The sequence below is a fragment of the Lutra lutra genome, chromosome 9 (assembly GCF_902655055.1).
Source record: "Lutra lutra chromosome 9, mLutLut1.2, whole genome shotgun sequence".
In the NCBI taxonomy this organism is placed as follows: domain Eukaryota; kingdom Metazoa; phylum Chordata; class Mammalia; order Carnivora; family Mustelidae; genus Lutra; species Lutra lutra.
In genome coordinates, this window is record NC_062286.1 from 7,989,292 (window position 1) to 8,007,473 (window position 18,182).

Consider the following 18,182-nt stretch of genomic DNA (forward strand, 5'->3'; position numbering starts at 1 on the left):
GAAAAACATCAAATTCTAATATAAGACTATACACATCATACAATATAACTGACAAGTAATACTTAAAGCTTTAAAGGTCATCAAAAACAAGGAAAAAAGTCTGAGAAGCTGCCACAGCCAAGAAGAGGCTAAGAAGATATAATTAAATATAACATACTATCCTAGATGGAATCCTACAACAGAAAAAAAGCATTAGGTTAAAAACCAAGAAAATCTGAATAAATTATGGACTTTAGTTAATATATCAATACTGGATCATTCATTATAACAAATGTCCCTTACTAAAGTATGATGTTAATAGAGGAAATTGTCCCGGGTTGAGGGGAGGATATAGGAGGTCTCTACTATCTGCTCAATTTTTCTATAAATGTAAAACTGTTTAATAATAAAGTCTATTAATAAAAAATAAATCATATGCCAGTGGATAATGGTATTTGGCAGTACCTAACCTATTTGAAAAGATATTTTCTAATAAGATGAATATGTCAGAAAATCTTATTATACATTAATATTAAAAGAACTTCTATAATTTTGATAGGAAACATTGATTGTGAACCTCAATTAAACAAAACGTTACTACCCCAGAAAACAAGTTCATTCTTCTCCTTAACAGAGTGGTACTTTTAAAAATTGTACTTATCATCACATTTTGAATTGCCTCAATAAGAAATCTGTAGAAATTTGTTTTCTCATTATAAGTTATCAACATTCTATCTCTCTCGGGCCACAAAACCTAAAGTAGGTACTATCCGCTCCTTTACAAAAGAAGTTTGCCAACCTCTCGTGGGACTGAAGTAAGATCGGCCACGGCTGGCAACTGCTGAAGCTGACTGAATAGTACACGGGGATTCAAAGCATCTTCTTTCTACTTTGGGATGTTTAGAATCTATCATAATAAATATTAGTGGTAAAAAATTATCACTAAATATATTGAAAACTTTTCCCCGAAAGGTATGCAAGCAAGTTCAATCCAGTCTCAAGGAATGAATAGCTTCTATTTTATATAAACTGTACCAAAGCTCAGAAAAAAGTTTTGTGCTTCCCAACTATGTCTATTAGGGTAGTCTCACCAGAATATGAAAACCAACCCAAAAAAGCCCATGTTAAAAAAAAACTGAATTAAAGCAAAGGTCAAATGTCACACAAACAGATGGACAATTACTTAAAATATTGGTAAATCAAATTCAATACTCTATAAAGAATACAAAATTATAGCAAATAGCATTTACTCTTTATTTTATACTACCTTGAAATTTATTTTTTTAGTGTGCTATAATAACAGATTAAACAAGAAAACCATCATAAAAGCAGCTCAAGAACACATTTCAAATACTTCAACATTATTCCTGATTAAAAAATACTTGGGAAGCTAAACACGAATAGATAGGCCTTTACTGTCTTAATCAGAAAACTGCAGCAAATATCAGATTTAATCATTAAATACTAGAGGACTACCCAATTACGTTTAACATAATAAAATAGATAAGGATAAAAAACTTCTATTAACTCAACACTGTACTGAAAAGACTGAACCAATGCTGGTTCTTATGGGTTTTGTAACATCTACATATTCAAACACTAGTTTTCTTATGCACAAGTTTCTTCTGAACATATCTGATGAGAAAAAGTAACATGGCTTTACTGAAAATCAAGCTCTATACACAGATATATACTATATTGTTATGAGAGGACTTAATATTTCAAAATAATCAAAACAACCCCAAAAATCTACCAATTGAAGCAATGCAAGAAAAGATTTTAAACGTATTTTTTAACAGAATGAAAGGCTAATTCTAACTTCACAGAAAAAATGTTAAGAATTTCCACAAAAATACTATAAAAGGAGAACAATGAGAAGATTTGCCCTACAAAATACATGAAAAACTACAGAAATTAAAACAACATGATTTTTTAGTGCTTAACAAATCAAAGTAATAGAACAGAGTCAAAAGAAATTCACACATATAGGGTAATTTAGTCTATGATATAAAGACTTCATGGGAAAAAGATGGGCTTTTCTACGAATGGCCCTGGGAAAAGTGGCTGCTCATTTGGGAAAAACAAATCTTACTTCATATAAAATAATAAATTCCTAGTGACTCAGAAAGAGACTCCTGCCCCTCCCAAAATTAAAATATAAAAAAGCTAAAGTATAAGAGAATATTTTCATTATATTGGGCTGGGGAAGGTATTCCCCAGCAAGAATCAAAATATAGAATACATAGATTTGATTACATGTACTTTTAAAAACTCAATAAGCAACAGACAAGTAACAGTTCAAGAGAATATATTTCCAACAGATATAACACAGAATATATTTCCAACATATGTATATTCATGTACAGGGTCTATCAGCATGCTAATAAATCAATTTTTAAAAAGTAAAACAACACACAGAAAAGTGGGATACAAATTACTAATAAACATATGAAATATCCTGAACCTCATCATTAACCAAAGAAATGTACTTTAGCACAATAACATCTTTTCTTCTTGAAGATGCAACTAATAAAAATTTTAAATAACTACAATATCCAGTATTGGCTAAAATGTAGTGATATAAAAATATTAAATAATCAGAGTAATATAAACTTGTAAAAACATTTTTTTTTTTACAAAGCAATCTGGCACTATCTATCGAAATGTCAAATGTGCACACCATATGACCTAGCAAACCCAATGCTAGGAATCTATTACAAGGAAATACTCACATGTGTAAAAAGGATGGACCTATAAGCACAGTTAATGTACAAGATTGGTCTGGAACATCCTATTGTGTCAGACAGCAAGCTATCAAAGGCTGTCACAGCTATGTCCAAAGGACTCAGGAATTAAACCAAACAGGATGTCACTTGCCAAAGGTGTCACAATGTGGTCATCAATAAGATATTCAAACGACTAAAACACATCAAATAGGTTTTAAATCCGTGAGTTCAAACTGGTAACTCCCTCAAAACTGTTCACCTTTAGAGGATAAAAGGAAACTAATCCCTTACTTTGAAAACTGGTAAATATAAGGAAAGAATAAAGTTTTATCCTGTCACTTCCTCTGTGAATTATACTACTGGGTAACCAAATAGTAAATGGGGGAATATTTTCTTTATAGAATTATTCTAGTCACTATAATAAAAAAGAATGACTGGGGAGTAGGTGATGGAGGAATGACATAACTAGAATATCGCCATTTTGAAAACCTCAATAAATTAACAGAATTATATTACTTTTTCAATTTACAATGTTTCACTTTTGACTGGTTTCCACAGACCCATTAACTCTTTATCTCAATGAAGACTTTAAAAACATCCACTTTGGGGACACCTGGGTGGCTCAGTGGGTTAAAGCCTCTGCCTTCAGCTCAGGTCATGATCCCAGGGTCCTGGGATCAAGCCCTGCATGGGGCTCTCTGCTCAGCGGGGAGCCTGCTTCCCGCCCCACCCCACCCCGCCGCCTGCCTCTCTGCCTACCTGTGATCTCTGTCAAAAAAATAAATAAAATCTTTAAATTAAAAAAAAAAAAATCCACTTTGCCGAATTAAAGATCAAAGACACCCGTTTATGAACTGATAAACTAGAAATGGCAATGATTCTGTTGCTATGAAAGAAATTTAAAGCTAAAAGTGGAATAATTTATTACCATCATTCCTTAATTACATCATCACAATATATAATTTGCTACAAAAATTTTAGTTTTAGCTACACATATCAGAATTTCTATTCCATAGATACAATAAAAAAGGTAAATAGAGAGAAAGAGAATTGGGGCTCCACATTATTAAAAAAGTAGTAATAATGAGCTTTTAAAGTACATAGCCATCCATGTGGCGTATTTTGTACCTGCAAATTGCCTTCCACAAGCAAAGTATAAAACTCCCAAATCATTAAGTAAGCATTCTGAACATGCATTGGTACATACCTAATCTCACTCATGATACTTGTTCAAAAATTTCTGCAGAATCAGGTATTAGTATAAAAATATCTTTAGAGAAGCAAAGTTAATGAGGGATATAATTGAAAAGAAGGCAAAATACAACCACAAATTCGTTAGTTTACAGTCAAGTAAGAGGCTCAATTAGGAAGCACAATACTGTCTTATATTGTAGGTAATATATAAAGGACCAGAGGAGAAGTTTTGGTTTTTTGGAGACAGGCTGATTATTGTTCCTATTATGTAAATCATGAGAGTGTAGGCAGGGCATAATGGCATTCTGGTAACCAATCTAATTGTTCATAAAGGAATTTTTTTTAAAGTTGCAAATAATAATTGCTTTCATACACCAATTTAAGTATTACATGTCATGTCTATATGACATACTATTTAGGAACATTAAACAAGCATACTGAATCTGACCTTATTAAAAAGGACTGTACTGTTACTATGTGAGTAAGATACAGGATTCTTAGCATACAAAATCATATCCTACAAATAATAAGCACTTACAATAAAAGGAAAATAAAGGAAAAGTCTGTATGCTTACCTGAACCACCCACGGACTGTTGGCAAAGGCCATAATATCTCTCTCTTCCCAGAAAAAAGCAGAATCAGATCTTTTTATCATTTCGAACTTACTAAGAAGCTTCATAGCATAAACTTTCTGTGATGCCTTATGACGAACCTGTAGATTTTTTAAAACACAAAAATAATTTTGTGAAAGGTGAACAACAGATCATATTATAATTCTATTATTAAAGACTTCAGTTATAAAACAAAATGATCTTTAGCTAACTAATAAAAAGTTTTAAAAGCATTACATTTTTAATGGGAAAAAAGAAGAAAAAATTCCCAACAGCCTAAAAATTTGATGAAATACACAATACATTTAAATGCTAGATTCCATGAATTCATAAAGCTTCATTCATTAATGTTACTTAAGCTAACCAATTTTAAGAACAAGATATTGTTAAATGAGAAACTTTCAAGGTATGTACAAGTATTGCTATCTGAACACAACCTAATAAATTTAGATATGAAGAGATACTTGTGATTTTGTAAGTCATCTTTATTCCTTTCAAAGTATCCTACTTAAAAGGTTTTTTTTATGTGAAGAAAAAAAAAACTACCAACAATATGATTATTTGATCAATTCTTTTTTTTTTTAAGATTTATTTATTTGTCAGAGAGAAAGAGCACGCACATGCACAAGCCACCTCCAGGCTGAACAAGGAGCCCAACAGAGGACTCAACCTGAGCCAATGGCAGACACCACTGAACCAACTGAGCCACCCAGTCGTCCCTATTTGGTCAAGTCTTATCTTCCTTATTAGACTGTAACTTCCACAAGGGCAAAAACAGTATCTTTTTTTGACCATCATTTTAATCCTAAATATATGATAGCAAACGCAACAAATACCTAACGATTATAACTGTTAATGTTTGCTGAATAATTAATAATAAATACTGACTGCTAGCATTTATACTTGGGTATCTAACAGGAGTTCGAAAAAAAATGAACTCCAAATCTTCACCCTGAATTTATTCCTCCTACAGTCTTCCCCATTTTAGTAAATGGCTCCTTCCGGTTAGTTGCTCTGGCTAAAAATCTTTGGCTCCTCTTTTTCTCTCACACAGCTCATCAAACTCACCAGCAAATCGTTTCAGTTCTACCTTAAAATAGTTTCGGAATCTAATCATCTCTAACTATCTCCACTGTGAACAGCCTGGTCTAAATCTTTTATGTCCATTACCTACGATAACCTAACCTGGCTTCCGTCACTCTCACCCACCCACAGTCGGGTCATCCTTCAAAAACATAAACCATTTCCTGTCACTCCCGTTTTAAAACCCCAGTGGTTTCTCATTTCATCTCTGCATGTGTTACTCTCTGTGCCTGGAATCAGCCAAGCCCTCACTTCCTTCAGATCCCTACTCAGATGTTACCTTCTAAGTGAGGCCTATTCTGATCAAGCTACTTCGATTTTTCAATTTACAGCCACGCTCTGCTGCCCATGCCTATTCCATTCTTTCTTTCCTGCTTTTGATCCATTGCACTTACTACCACCTTACACCTTCTTTTTTACTTTTATTTTATTAGGTCTTGCACTAGAAATTAAGCCCAATGAAGGCAAGGATTTCACTGGTTAATCCACAGTGCTTAGTAAAATGCCTGGCACATAATAAAATATATTTATATTATTTATATATATATATATATATATATATATATATATATATATATCATATATTATATTAAAAAGTATTTATTTTAGCAAATAAATATTTGATAAAAGAATGAATTTACTGGGGTGCCTGGGTGGCTCAGGGGGTTAAGCCTCTGCCTTTGGCTCAGGTTGTGATCTTGGGGTCCTGGGATTGAGCCCCGCATCAGGCTCTCTGCTCAGCAGGCAGCCTGTTTCCCCCCAAACACAACCGCCTGCCTCTCTGCCTACTTGTGATCTCTGTCTGTCATATAAATAAATAAAATCTGAAAAAAAAAAATGAATGAATTTACTGAGTGGGTGCTTACTATGTAGCAGGCACAGTGTATTTTCATAAATGTATTATTTAATCTTCATAACAATTCTAATGAGATATTACTTCCTCGTGTTACAAATGAGAAATTTGAGGCACAGAGAAATTAATTTGCTGAGGGTTATACAATGAGTAGAAATCAAGATTTAAAGGTACAGTAGTCTGAGGTACCTGGGTGGCACAGCTGGTTATGTCGGACTCTTGGTTTCAGCTCAGGTCATGATCTCAGGGTCGTGAGATCGAGCCCCATGTCAGGCTCTGTGCTCGCTCAGTGCAGAGTCTGTGTGAGATTCTCTCTCCCTCTCCCTCTGCCCTTCCCTGTGCACTTGCACACACTCTCTCTCTCACACAGATAAATAAAATCCTTCTTAAAAAATTAAAATGAAGGTATAGTAGTCTGCATCCAGAACCCATGCTAGTAACCACTTATCTATGCCATTTCTACATGAGTATAGCCACAATTAGGATGATTTCCCCAGAACAGTGCCAGACTACATTGGTCAGCACAGTCTCCCAAGCAGTGACTGCTCGTTCTCTCTCAGAAGTGTGTCATTATTTGTACAACAAATTACATGGCCATCCTACTGAGGGCTGGATGAAAGAAGAGGACACGAAGCTCCTGATGAAAATCCACAGAGCGCTAAATGATCCAGCCTACAGCCGCCCTCCTGATCTAAATCTCATCATTTCATTCTAAATCTCTAAATCTCATTCTTTCCCTTGTTCATATTTCAACCATATTGAACACCTTCTTTTAGTCTCTCTAATAAGTCTTTCCTCAAGATCTTTACAGGTATTGGGAAGGTAACCGAAAAGCCATCACAGTCTCTGATGTCACCTCCTCCCCAGCGACTAGTTCCTTCATTCAGCTGAAATATAAACTTCTCAAAGGAGGAACTCATTGTTCTCTACCTCAGAACTCCATCTGTTTTGTTCCTAGTAGATACCATAACTTGTGATTTTTTTATGTTGTTTCCTTGTATGTGTCTATCTCCCCCATTAGAATGTAAGTTCAACAAAGTTAGGGATTACCCATGCCTATTTCATTCTCCATTATATCCTCAGTATCAAATACAATGCCAGCACTGGCAATGAAAATAGATACTAAATATGTGATGAATGAATTAATATCTGTGAAAAAGGATTTTTTATTTGATCACTGACCAAGCTATTAACTTGCAGTTTTAAGAAAAATACAACAGTAAATTTCTAGTTAGCTCTCAAGTATTGTCCACATTTAGAATCAGTACTTATATTGATGAAAATAAGATAAACCAAAGGAACGCTCATGTCCTCCCCAGAGAAGATATGTAAGAACCATCATATTTTACAGATTAGAAACTGTATAAAATGCTACCAAATCCTAGAAAAATCATACAATGCTGTACCTTTTTAACAGAGAGATTTTCTTCCTAACAAATCTTAAGTAAGAATTTTATTTGAATGCACTTGAACAAATCACTCAGAAAGACAGAAAAAGGTCTAGCAGGAAACAATAAAGATATATACTCCAAATCATGCATCTTTGGCTATGATACATCAGTGATACCATCTAGACCTCACACTGTAAACTACAATCAAAATGGCAAAACATGTGAAGCAACAGTTTTCAGGCTTGGTAAATTAGGCAGCACAAGACTATAATCCCTGAGAGGAGAAAAACTCACCAAGTCAACCCCCATAATTGCCCAGACACTCTGCTTGAAGGCAATATCCGAAACAGCACACAAGTGGATCATATAAGCTAAGTACAGTGGTCCTGCTGAACTGAGAAGGCAGAGATCAGTGTTCAAGACAAATGAGGCCACTGGATTATGCTGGGCAGGAAACAGGAATATAAGGAGCTATGCAAAAGGTCTCTAGAAGTACCATGTGAGTCCTTTGCCAAGGGCTGAACTATCCAAAGAGAAGTACCCAAAGTTTATCAGGGAGCAGGGGTTAATAACAAAACAGAGACACTGGAGGTTAAATAACATTAGAAGAACAATCAATTTCCAGCCAAAGAATGGGGAAAACTTGCTCTTTCCTAGGCATTCAGGTGAGACAGCTTAGGAGAAAGAACCATGTACTAAAGCAAGAGGTACTCCAACACTACCTAACAATGCCTAGTAATGCCAATCCCTAAAAGATCAAAAGGGGAGCAGAGTTTGGAGGTTCAGTCCTACCAGTTAAAAGGACTTGGAAACAACTTGGTCTTTTCGCACAAAGTATAAAATTCAGTGTGCACAAGTTAAGGGTGATCATCAGGTAATTGGATAGATTATTAGAATGAAAATCAACACATCAACAAAAAGTAACAAACTAACAAAAAATCTCTATCCTATATCTGTAAGGACCAATACATATTTTAAAAATTACTTATTGGGCCACGTGGGTGCCTCAGTTGATTAAGTGTCTGCCTTCGGCTCAGGTCATGATCCTAGAGTCCTGGGATGGAGCACCACATTGGGCTCCCTGCTCGGCAGGGAGCCTGCTTCTCCCTTCCCCCTGCCACTGCCCCTGCTTGTGCTCTCTCTGTCAAATAAATAAATGCTGGGAAAAAAAAAATAAGCATTTAAAAAATGAGTAAATAAAAGTAAAAATTACTTAATAGGCACAAAACGGAAGTGTGAATCATCATCAAGAAAAAAGGAGTCAATAGAAAACCCCCAAAACACTGAACTTAACTAACAAATACTTTAAATATCTCTTACAAATATGTTCGAACAACTGAAGGAAAATAAGTTAAAAAAAGGAAAATGTAGTCACAATGAGTGAATAGAGGAAAATATCAACAGAGAAATACAAACTGTAAAAAAGAAACCAGAATTTCTTTAACTGAAAAACAACAAAAATGAAAAATTCATTAGAAGGGCTTAATAAAGAATGGAGACAGAAGAGAAGTCTGTGAACCTGAAGACAAATCAATCTAAAGAATAAGGAGAAAAATGAAAAAATGAAAATGAAAGAGAGACTCCAGGGCTTGAAAAGCAATTAAACAGTATAAAAATACTATATAAAATAGACTAAATATAAATATAATAAACTAAACACTCCAACTCATAGGCAGAAATTATCAGAATTGATTAAAAAAGCAAAACTTAATCTCATATATTTTAAATATTAAGACCAAATAGATTGAAAATAAAAGGACAGAAAAAGGTGTACCACACAAACAGCAAGGATAAGAAAACTGACAGAGCAATATTAGTAACAGATAAAGAAGACTTCAGAGCAAAGAAAAAGGGGGTTAAATTCAGATAAAAGGAGTATAATTCAAAATCCTAAATATGTATGCATCTAATAAACGAGCTTTTGTTCATGAAACAAAAAATGACAGAACTAAAAATAGAAAGACAAATCCATAATTTTAGTTGGAAATTTTAACATCCCCTCTCAGTGTTTAATCTCAGTGTTTAATATAATAAGTAATCAAAATATCACTATGGATATAAAAAAAAATAAAGCCCTGAAGAAAAACTGGCTAACCAAGTCACAATTACAAATGTTAATGTATTAGTAAGTTACGTAACTTCTCATTTTAAGATATTTTACATTTAAAACTTCAAGTATTTTGATATGCCTTAATTTTACATAAAAAGAATTCTATATGCAAAGGGTCAAAGTTATGATGAGGGTCACAGATTATATCTATCTTCTATATTAAATTACTAAACTGGAATAACAATTCCTTTTATTTATAGACATTATAGAACACAAAAATAAACACATGTGAAAGCAGTATGAAAATATGGATGGTAGGCAGGGGATTAGGAGATAAAGGATCCTCATCAGAAACGAGAAATCCCTTCCACAACAGATAGACCGGATTTTTAATTGATTTGTATCGAATTAGCAACTTAGCTCAAAACAAATGCTCATTCCAGCTATTAAATGTTATAAAAAATGTTTAAAATATTATTAGAAAGAGGTTGCTAAGGTACTACTTCTATATTTTTGCCACTCTTCAAATCTTCATTTATTCTAAGAACAAATCAGATTTTGAATGTTTCCTAGTTTCATCAGAAAAGCAACCCATAAAACACTAAGAGACAGTCAATTACTTTACACTATAATATTATTTATCCTTGACTCATATCATGGCAAGTTCTAAAAATTCTGTAAAGCACAACTATGAACAGAAGCTAAAAGATGTTTGTCAGCTGATAGAAAATAGTAAAATACTTACTTTTTTTTTTTTTTTTTTTTGAGAGAGAGAGCATGACTAGAGGAGGGGAGAGGGAGGGAGAAAATCTCAAAGCAGGCTCCACACCCAGCACAGAGACTGACATGGGCCTTGAACTCATGACCCTGAGCCGAAATCAAAAGTCAGATGCTTAACCAACTGAGCTACCCACGCACCCCTAGTTTTAATCTTTTATATCTGAATTAACTAAAATAAAAACAAACCTAGAACAAAAAGACCATTTAAATACACAAAAAGTCATACAGCTTAAGTATAAGTCTTTGAACATGAGAAACATGCTTGTTCACTTTACTTCTGATTCTTTATGCAACATTACTCTCTCTCCCTATGCTTCCATAGCACTTACAAAAATCTAATATTATAATTAGTTATACATGTATCTGCTTCATAAGCTCCTTCAGGCAGAGTATAAATTTTCATTTGTGGGACTGCCTTGTGGTTGGCAAAATGCTGAATATCCAATTCAACAAAAATTATAGCTATGTCTATATGAGGGAATAAAATTTTTAATAAATAAAGACTATTTTGCCTAGATGCTCTATTTAATGAAGCCCAAATTTCATGTAAACTATTGGGATAGGACACTTAACTGGCTCCTAATACAAGAGTCAGGAACTACCAGCTTGTAGTCTTTGACCTGATCTATAGAACAAACATTAAGAGGCAATAGCTGTATTCATGCCAAACATCTACCTCATACTTTTAAAATTCATTAGCACTAGTATTACAAAGTACTACAATAAAGCGCTGTGACTTTCGAAAAGCTGGTTTCCACTGATCTTCCTTTTGAGGATGTCTCTTTCTGAATGATTCTATTATAATCTCCCTCAGCATCTCTGTACACTCCCCTTTGTTCCTCCTCCTCTATTCAATAAGGATGGATAAACAGTCAAATACAGGAGCTATTCACTACGACACTGTACAGAGTACTGCTTAAAAGCACAGATTTAGATGTCAACAAACCTTTGCAAATATCCTATTTATGAACTACGGGGCCAACTTACTTAACCCCTCTAAGTTTCAGGACCTCATCTATGTCAGAATCTCACAGAACTGTTGCAAGGATAAAACGAGACTATGAATATAAATACTTAGCACACAGAATGTACTCAATGAAAGTGTTAGCTAACACCACCATAGACAAATAGAACTTAATTCATTCTATCACGGACCTTTATATGTGTTTCCCCTATGTCACTAGGCTGAGTACGTGACAGACAAAAAAAGTTGCTCCTATTCTCTAAATGATATTCCCTCCCCCATATATATAAAACACAAAAAAAGGGTCAAAGAGCTAAGAGTGGTTTTATCTCAAATGACAGAATTCTGGGTGATTCCTCTGTTCTTACATTTGCTTATTTGTATTTTCTATAGCAAATATGTATCTCTTTAAAAAAACTTTTTTTAAATAGGTGAAACAACCCTGATGTAGTTAGAGATAAGACTCACTTGGAAAATCCTAAAATAAACCTAGATTTCATAGAAAATTTGTGGACAAAAAAACTTTCAAAAAATTATTCTAACCAAAATGTTCTATTTGAGATTTTCAAAATTGGCTTTTAATTTCAAAAATTACAATTGATTATTTTTATAAGATCCAGTTTGACGGACTAAAGCAGTTAGTGTGTACTGCTAAGGTTTTCACTAAAAATGTCTGATTGGGGCAGTCAAGACTCAATGAGGGAATACAGGAATTACAAAAGCATGGAGGGAAGGAGATAATTCCTGCAACTCAGAAATAACTTTGTAACCAGTGAAGAGCCTGTTTTACTCCAAAAAAGGAATTAAAAATTTGAGTTGACATGAAAAGTGTTAGAAAATCATTTCCCCTATACTCTTTCCTTCTGGTTGACTCTACTTTAAAAGCTTAATTGAAACCAATTAAATTAAAAGCAAGGGGGGGGGGCAGGGAGGAAGATCCTTATCTCACATCTGCCTCAAGTCCTGTCACAGAGCCTGTATCTCTTTAGCATACTGGATCCCAGAAAGCATCTGAGCCCAGGGATCACAAGGAATCACAATCAATTCACTTGAGTGGAAAGTTTCTGTTTCAGGTTCTGTGTTGTACAAGATATAAAAAGATAAGAAAAATCGAATCACGGATATGATCTGACCACACACATACATCATTTACCAATGTCTACAGTTGGAACTGACAAATCACTAGAGTGAGGGCTCTCCCTTTCTCTTTGCAGCTCTACAGATACTCCTCCTAAACTTTTCACTTAGCTGAGGATAATCTCCTCAGATCTAGCCAACTATTTTCAGATAAGCAGCACCGAACCCCTGATGGAAACACCAAAAGCTTTCTAGAGACATGGCTCCTACTCTCAAAAAATTTACAATATAAAAGGATTCAAAGAAATATACATATAAACTACAGTACAAGGCATAATATGGTAAATTACATAAAACTATTAAATTAAAACATGCAGAGGAAAGATCACACTCAGATAACAGGTACAAAGGAGAGTAACAGGAGAAAGTTTTCTTTTAAAATGAACAGAGAGAACAATGAATTCTGGTACACTGAAAAGAAATTTAAAAAAAAAAAGAATAAAAAAAATGAACAGAGAGAAAGAAAGTGAAACATGATTGAAGAAACAGACAAGAAAACAAAGAGCATGCTCTGAAATAAGTAGCCTGCCCAGAATGAATAGCATAAAAGATAAAATTGGTGACATCTTTAAAAAGGGCCTAGGGGCACCTGGGTAGCTCAGTGGGTTAAAGCCTCTGCCTTCGGCTCAGGTCATGATCCCAGAGTCCTGGGATCGAGCCCCACATCGGGCTCTCTGCTCAGCGGGGAGCCTGCTTCCTCCTCTCTCTGCCTGCCTCCCTACCTATTTGTGATCTCTGTCTGTCAAAGAAATAAATAGTATCTTTTAAAAAGGGGGGGGGGGCCTAGAAGGCCAGGATGAAGACTTCGTGCTTCACTTGGTAGTTAAGGGAGCCATGAATTGCAAACGAGAGATACAATGAATATATTTTGAAAAGTTCACGTGGGCAGCAGGCTCTATTAGGCAGATAGACCTGTGCTTCCTGTCCTTTACATATACTAAGATATAGACAGGTGGGGAAATAAGGAAAATAGAAAACATGTTAGAAAAGCCCCTAGTTAATTCTACTATATACCCATGCCCAAAATGGGATAGTATCGATACATGAAAATATAAGAATATGAAGTATGGGGAGAACAGTCAGTGAAACAGTAAATGTGGGTCCACCTGAGCCTAGATGGCACGAATTACAGATTAAACAAGCATGGTTTTGACAGTTTCTCCATCAGCACCTGCCAATCCAAAATCAACAGTCCAATGGTGAGACATTGTTAGCAGAAGTGGAAAACAAAGTAAAATACAAGGGAGATGCTCAGTACCCAACTGAGAAGAAAAGGGTATCTTGGATGACAGTGAACACCAAAAAACAGACTGGAGAACTGTCATGAACAGGACTTACTGAAAAATTAAATTTAAGAAATGAATAAAAGAGAAATCAATGATTTCTAATTTTTTGGCATGAGCAACAGGGGTGATAATGGAGCCATTTATTTATTAAGATGTGTTACAAATTTGTGGGTAAGTTAGAGAAGGAATCAAACATTCTAATTTCACATATTTTAGACATGACACATCTTAATGGAGATGCCAAATAAGCCATCATGAATATGAGTTCAGAGAGCAAACTAGAAAATTCTGAGCAGCAACTATGAATCTGAGCCTTGACATCATGTAGATTATATTTAAAGTCACAGGAATGGTAGAGTGCACCTTGGGAGAGAATGCAGATCAAAGAAACAAGAGCCTATCCTTTGGAACTATGATATTTAGTAAAAGTCAGATGGAGAATGAACTACTAAGGAAATTAAGAAAGAAGAACCAGAAACATAAGAAAGAGTGGTGTTTCAAGTAAAGAAAAAGAACTGAATACTATTAAGAGGCAGAGTAAGAGGAGAATGAAACCCCAGGAAGACAATAAGGTAACATACAAAGTCTGTATTCGTTGGCACAGAAAAATGATTATGACCATACAACAAAGAAAACCGACTATGGAGTCCTCTATCTGGATTCAAGTCTCTGTTCAACCACTTAGTAGTTCTGTGAACTTTGGCAGGTTGTTCATCCTATCTATCTGAACTTGCCCATCTGTCAAATGAGCATGATAGTAATAACGTCTATCTAAAGGAGTGCTGTGAAGACTGGTTACTACATAGAAGTTGCTTAGAAGCCTGCCTATAATATTGTAACTGCTCTAAAGTGTGTGTTATTACTTAATGTTACATAAAAAACCCACAAATTACAAAACCACTATATAATATGATCCTTTAATACACAGAAGACACTCATACATTACACATACCTTTAGAAGTCAGAAAACTATACATCAAAGTAATAAAAGTAGTGGGACAATCAGGGATTTTAAAAAGTATAATGATGGCTTACTTTCTTATTCTACTATGAACTTATCTGTTGTATAAATAAAATAATTTTTATTTTTAAGGGAGAATAATCAGCATTGATACAATTTTTGTAACTCCTAGAAAGAAAATAATTACAATAAAATATAAATGTCCACTTAAAATAATTTGACCTTAATTTTGTTAACAGTTCCCAAATGTTTCCAATTATCAAAGTACTAAAATGATACCAAAAGGCTAGTTACCTTTATGCTTGACAATGAAATAAAGACATGAGAAAAGGAGATTTCCAAACTTTATTCTACCCAATTCTAAGCAACTTAGACCTCCACGAGTGAGAATGCATTCATATATTAAGTTCTTTAGTTTTACATAAAACAATCACCAGGAAATGTAATGAATACTTTTTTCTTTTCTTTCCTTCCTTCCTTTTTTTTTTTTTTAAAGTAGGTTCCACACCCAGCATGAAGCCCAACACAGGGCTTGAACTCATGACTCTGACAAGACCTGAGCTGAGATTAAGAGTTAGACACCTAACTGAGCCACCGAGGTGCCCCTAATGAACGCTCTTGTTAAGAAAAAAAGAGTAGGCAACATCACAAAACCAACTAAGGATAAGGTCCCCAAACTCCAAAATAAGAAGATATAACTTCAAAAACAAAAATGCTAAAAATATTTCCACTATTAACTACGAAATCCTTTTTTTTTTATACATCTCCCCCAAACTAAGAATCATAATTAGGTAATTTCTAAGACATTCTGCACTACGTTTTAGATAGTTAACTTAGAACTCTATTTTTAGAACCTAAACCACAATTTCTTTTTGAAACTTTAATAGCAGGCAGCTCAAAATAAAAGCTCCATGAATGTAGGTATCTAGTCTGAGTAGTTTACCTATACAATACACTGTTAATGCTTATAATGGTACCAGACATTAAACAAACATTTGCTAATCAATTAACCAAAGGAATACTGAAGAACAATGTAAATTCTATTAATAGAGATCAAGACTAAATATCTGCCTTAAGAAGACATTTGCAAGGCTAGAATTTGTAACTTTGTTTTTCAAAGAAAAGACTATGTGCAAGGTAAGTAAATAAACAAACATAAAAAAATGAACAAAGTATGCATGCATATCTGTTCAAAAAAGTAATCTCACTGAAAAGTTCATCCCAACATACATACACACTATTACGGGATGACTACGTGTTACATGCTGTACACGACCCCCGGCCCCTGTTACATTATAAAACCCTAACCTCCAGTACCTCAGAATGTGACTTTATTTGGAGACAGGGACATCAAGGGGGTGAATAAGTTAACACGAGGCTATTAGGTAACTGGTGTGCTTCTAAGAACAGACAATTAGGACACACAGAGTGACACACCAGGCACATACAAGCACAGAGGAGAGACCATGTCAGGACACAACAGAAGGTGGCCATCCACAGGCCAAGGAGAGAGGCCTTAGGAGAAATGAAACCTGCAAACACCTTGATGCTGAAACTGTAGCCTCCAGAACTATGAGAAAATAAATTTCTGTTAGTTAAGCCACAGGGGTGGTATTTTGTTATGGTGGCTCTAGCAAACCAATACGTATATATAAAAGTCAGAGCGAGACTTATGATAATTTATTTAAAACATTTAAATTCAAAAATGCACAGAAACTGACAAGAGTAACAACAGATAATATTTACTTAGTATCTATAATGTGCCAGATCCCAGTAAGTACCACACAAGCATAGTCCAATTTAATCCTCACAAAAAATCTTAAATTCTATTATTAAAGCTACTCCAAGATAAGGAAATTAAAGTTTTGATGACAAGAAACCTATAAAGAGTAGAATGAAAACAGAAGTAGCTGATTTTGACTATTCTTCCAAAGTACTGCTCTTAATCAATATACTATACTAAATAATATTATTTTCCATAAAAATGAGATGTGATAAATAATCCAGAAAGTATAATCCAAAAACAAAAGTGATATCAGATAAAATCATCCATGTCACAGACTTTTCATGATATAAAAACATAAATGTACATCACCTCTGTAGATAGGAAAAAAGGACAATAAGCCAAACAATTTTGCCCTCCTTGAATTATAAAACTTTTCAATCTGTAAGAAAATGCCTTTTTCAGGTGAGGAAATCTACACCCAAATAAATGTAACGACTTGGCACTTTCCTAACTTCTGACATTTTCCCATGCTATTTCTTCTTGAACAAACATTTGCTAATCAATTAACCAAAGGAATACTGTGACTAACATGTAACTAACTCCTCCTATACATCATGACTCCAATGTCATTTTCTTACAGTGAGGCTTTCCTAACATCCACACCTGAATTGAGCACAACCCTCCATTTTTCTCTCACAGCATCCAGATCTTTTCCTTCACAGTATTTGTCATGATTTGAAAAATACTTTACTTGTTTAAAGTAAAACTCCTCCACAAAACTATCACTTGCAGAAAAATCGAAGCTATGCTATTTTATCTTTAAGAGGCTAGCACAGCCCCTGAAATGTAACAGATCCTAATTAAATATTCATTGATGGATGGATAAATGAACCATTTTATGTGTGAAAATGAACTGCTAACATTTACTAAGCACTTACTGTATTTCAGGAACTGTTCCAAATTTAATTACATTTAACTCTCCCAGTAATTCTATGGGGTATAATTGTTATTGTTATCTTCATTTAACAGATAAGAAACTGAGGCACAGAGTGATTAAGTAACTTGTCTGCACTGACAGCTCCTCAGAGAGTTAGAATCCAACTGCAGGTAGTCTGACTCTAGCTCTAAACACTGTGGTATAGCTGCTGTGACATAGTAAAGTTACTTTCACAACAAGAATTTTCTTTTAGAAACCGGCTACTGAGGGCACCTGGGTGGCTCAGTTGTTAAACGTCTGCCTTTGGCTCAGGTCACGATCCCAGGGTCCCGGGACTGAGCCCTGTATCAATCTCCCTGCTCAGCAGGAAGCCTGCTTCTCCCTCTCCCACTCTCCCTGCTTGTGTTAACTCTCTGTCTCTCTTGGTCAAATAAATACAATCTTTAAAAAGAAAAAAGAAACTGACTGGTGGGGCCCTCTGTGGTAATGTATTTTTAACCTGA

At 34.6% G+C, this 18,182-nt stretch overlaps 1 protein-coding gene across 9 annotated transcripts in view; it reads right to left on the bottom strand.

The window, feature by feature from the left end:
- The window catches only part of ROCK2 (Rho associated coiled-coil containing protein kinase 2), a 144,888-nt gene that overhangs the window by 61,775 nt on the left and 64,931 nt on the right, over positions 1 to 18,182 (bottom strand). For all 9 annotated transcript variants that reach the window (XR_007129885.1, XR_007129884.1, XM_047744072.1 and 6 more), the window contains exon 4: positions 4,475 to 4,612. Coding sequence is in view for 7 of the 9 variants with exons in the window: in XM_047744072.1 (XP_047600028.1) it covers positions 4,475 to 4,612 (138 nt within the window). In the remaining 2 variants the exon portion in view is untranslated. The remainder of the gene's footprint in view (positions 1 to 4,474; positions 4,613 to 18,182) is intronic.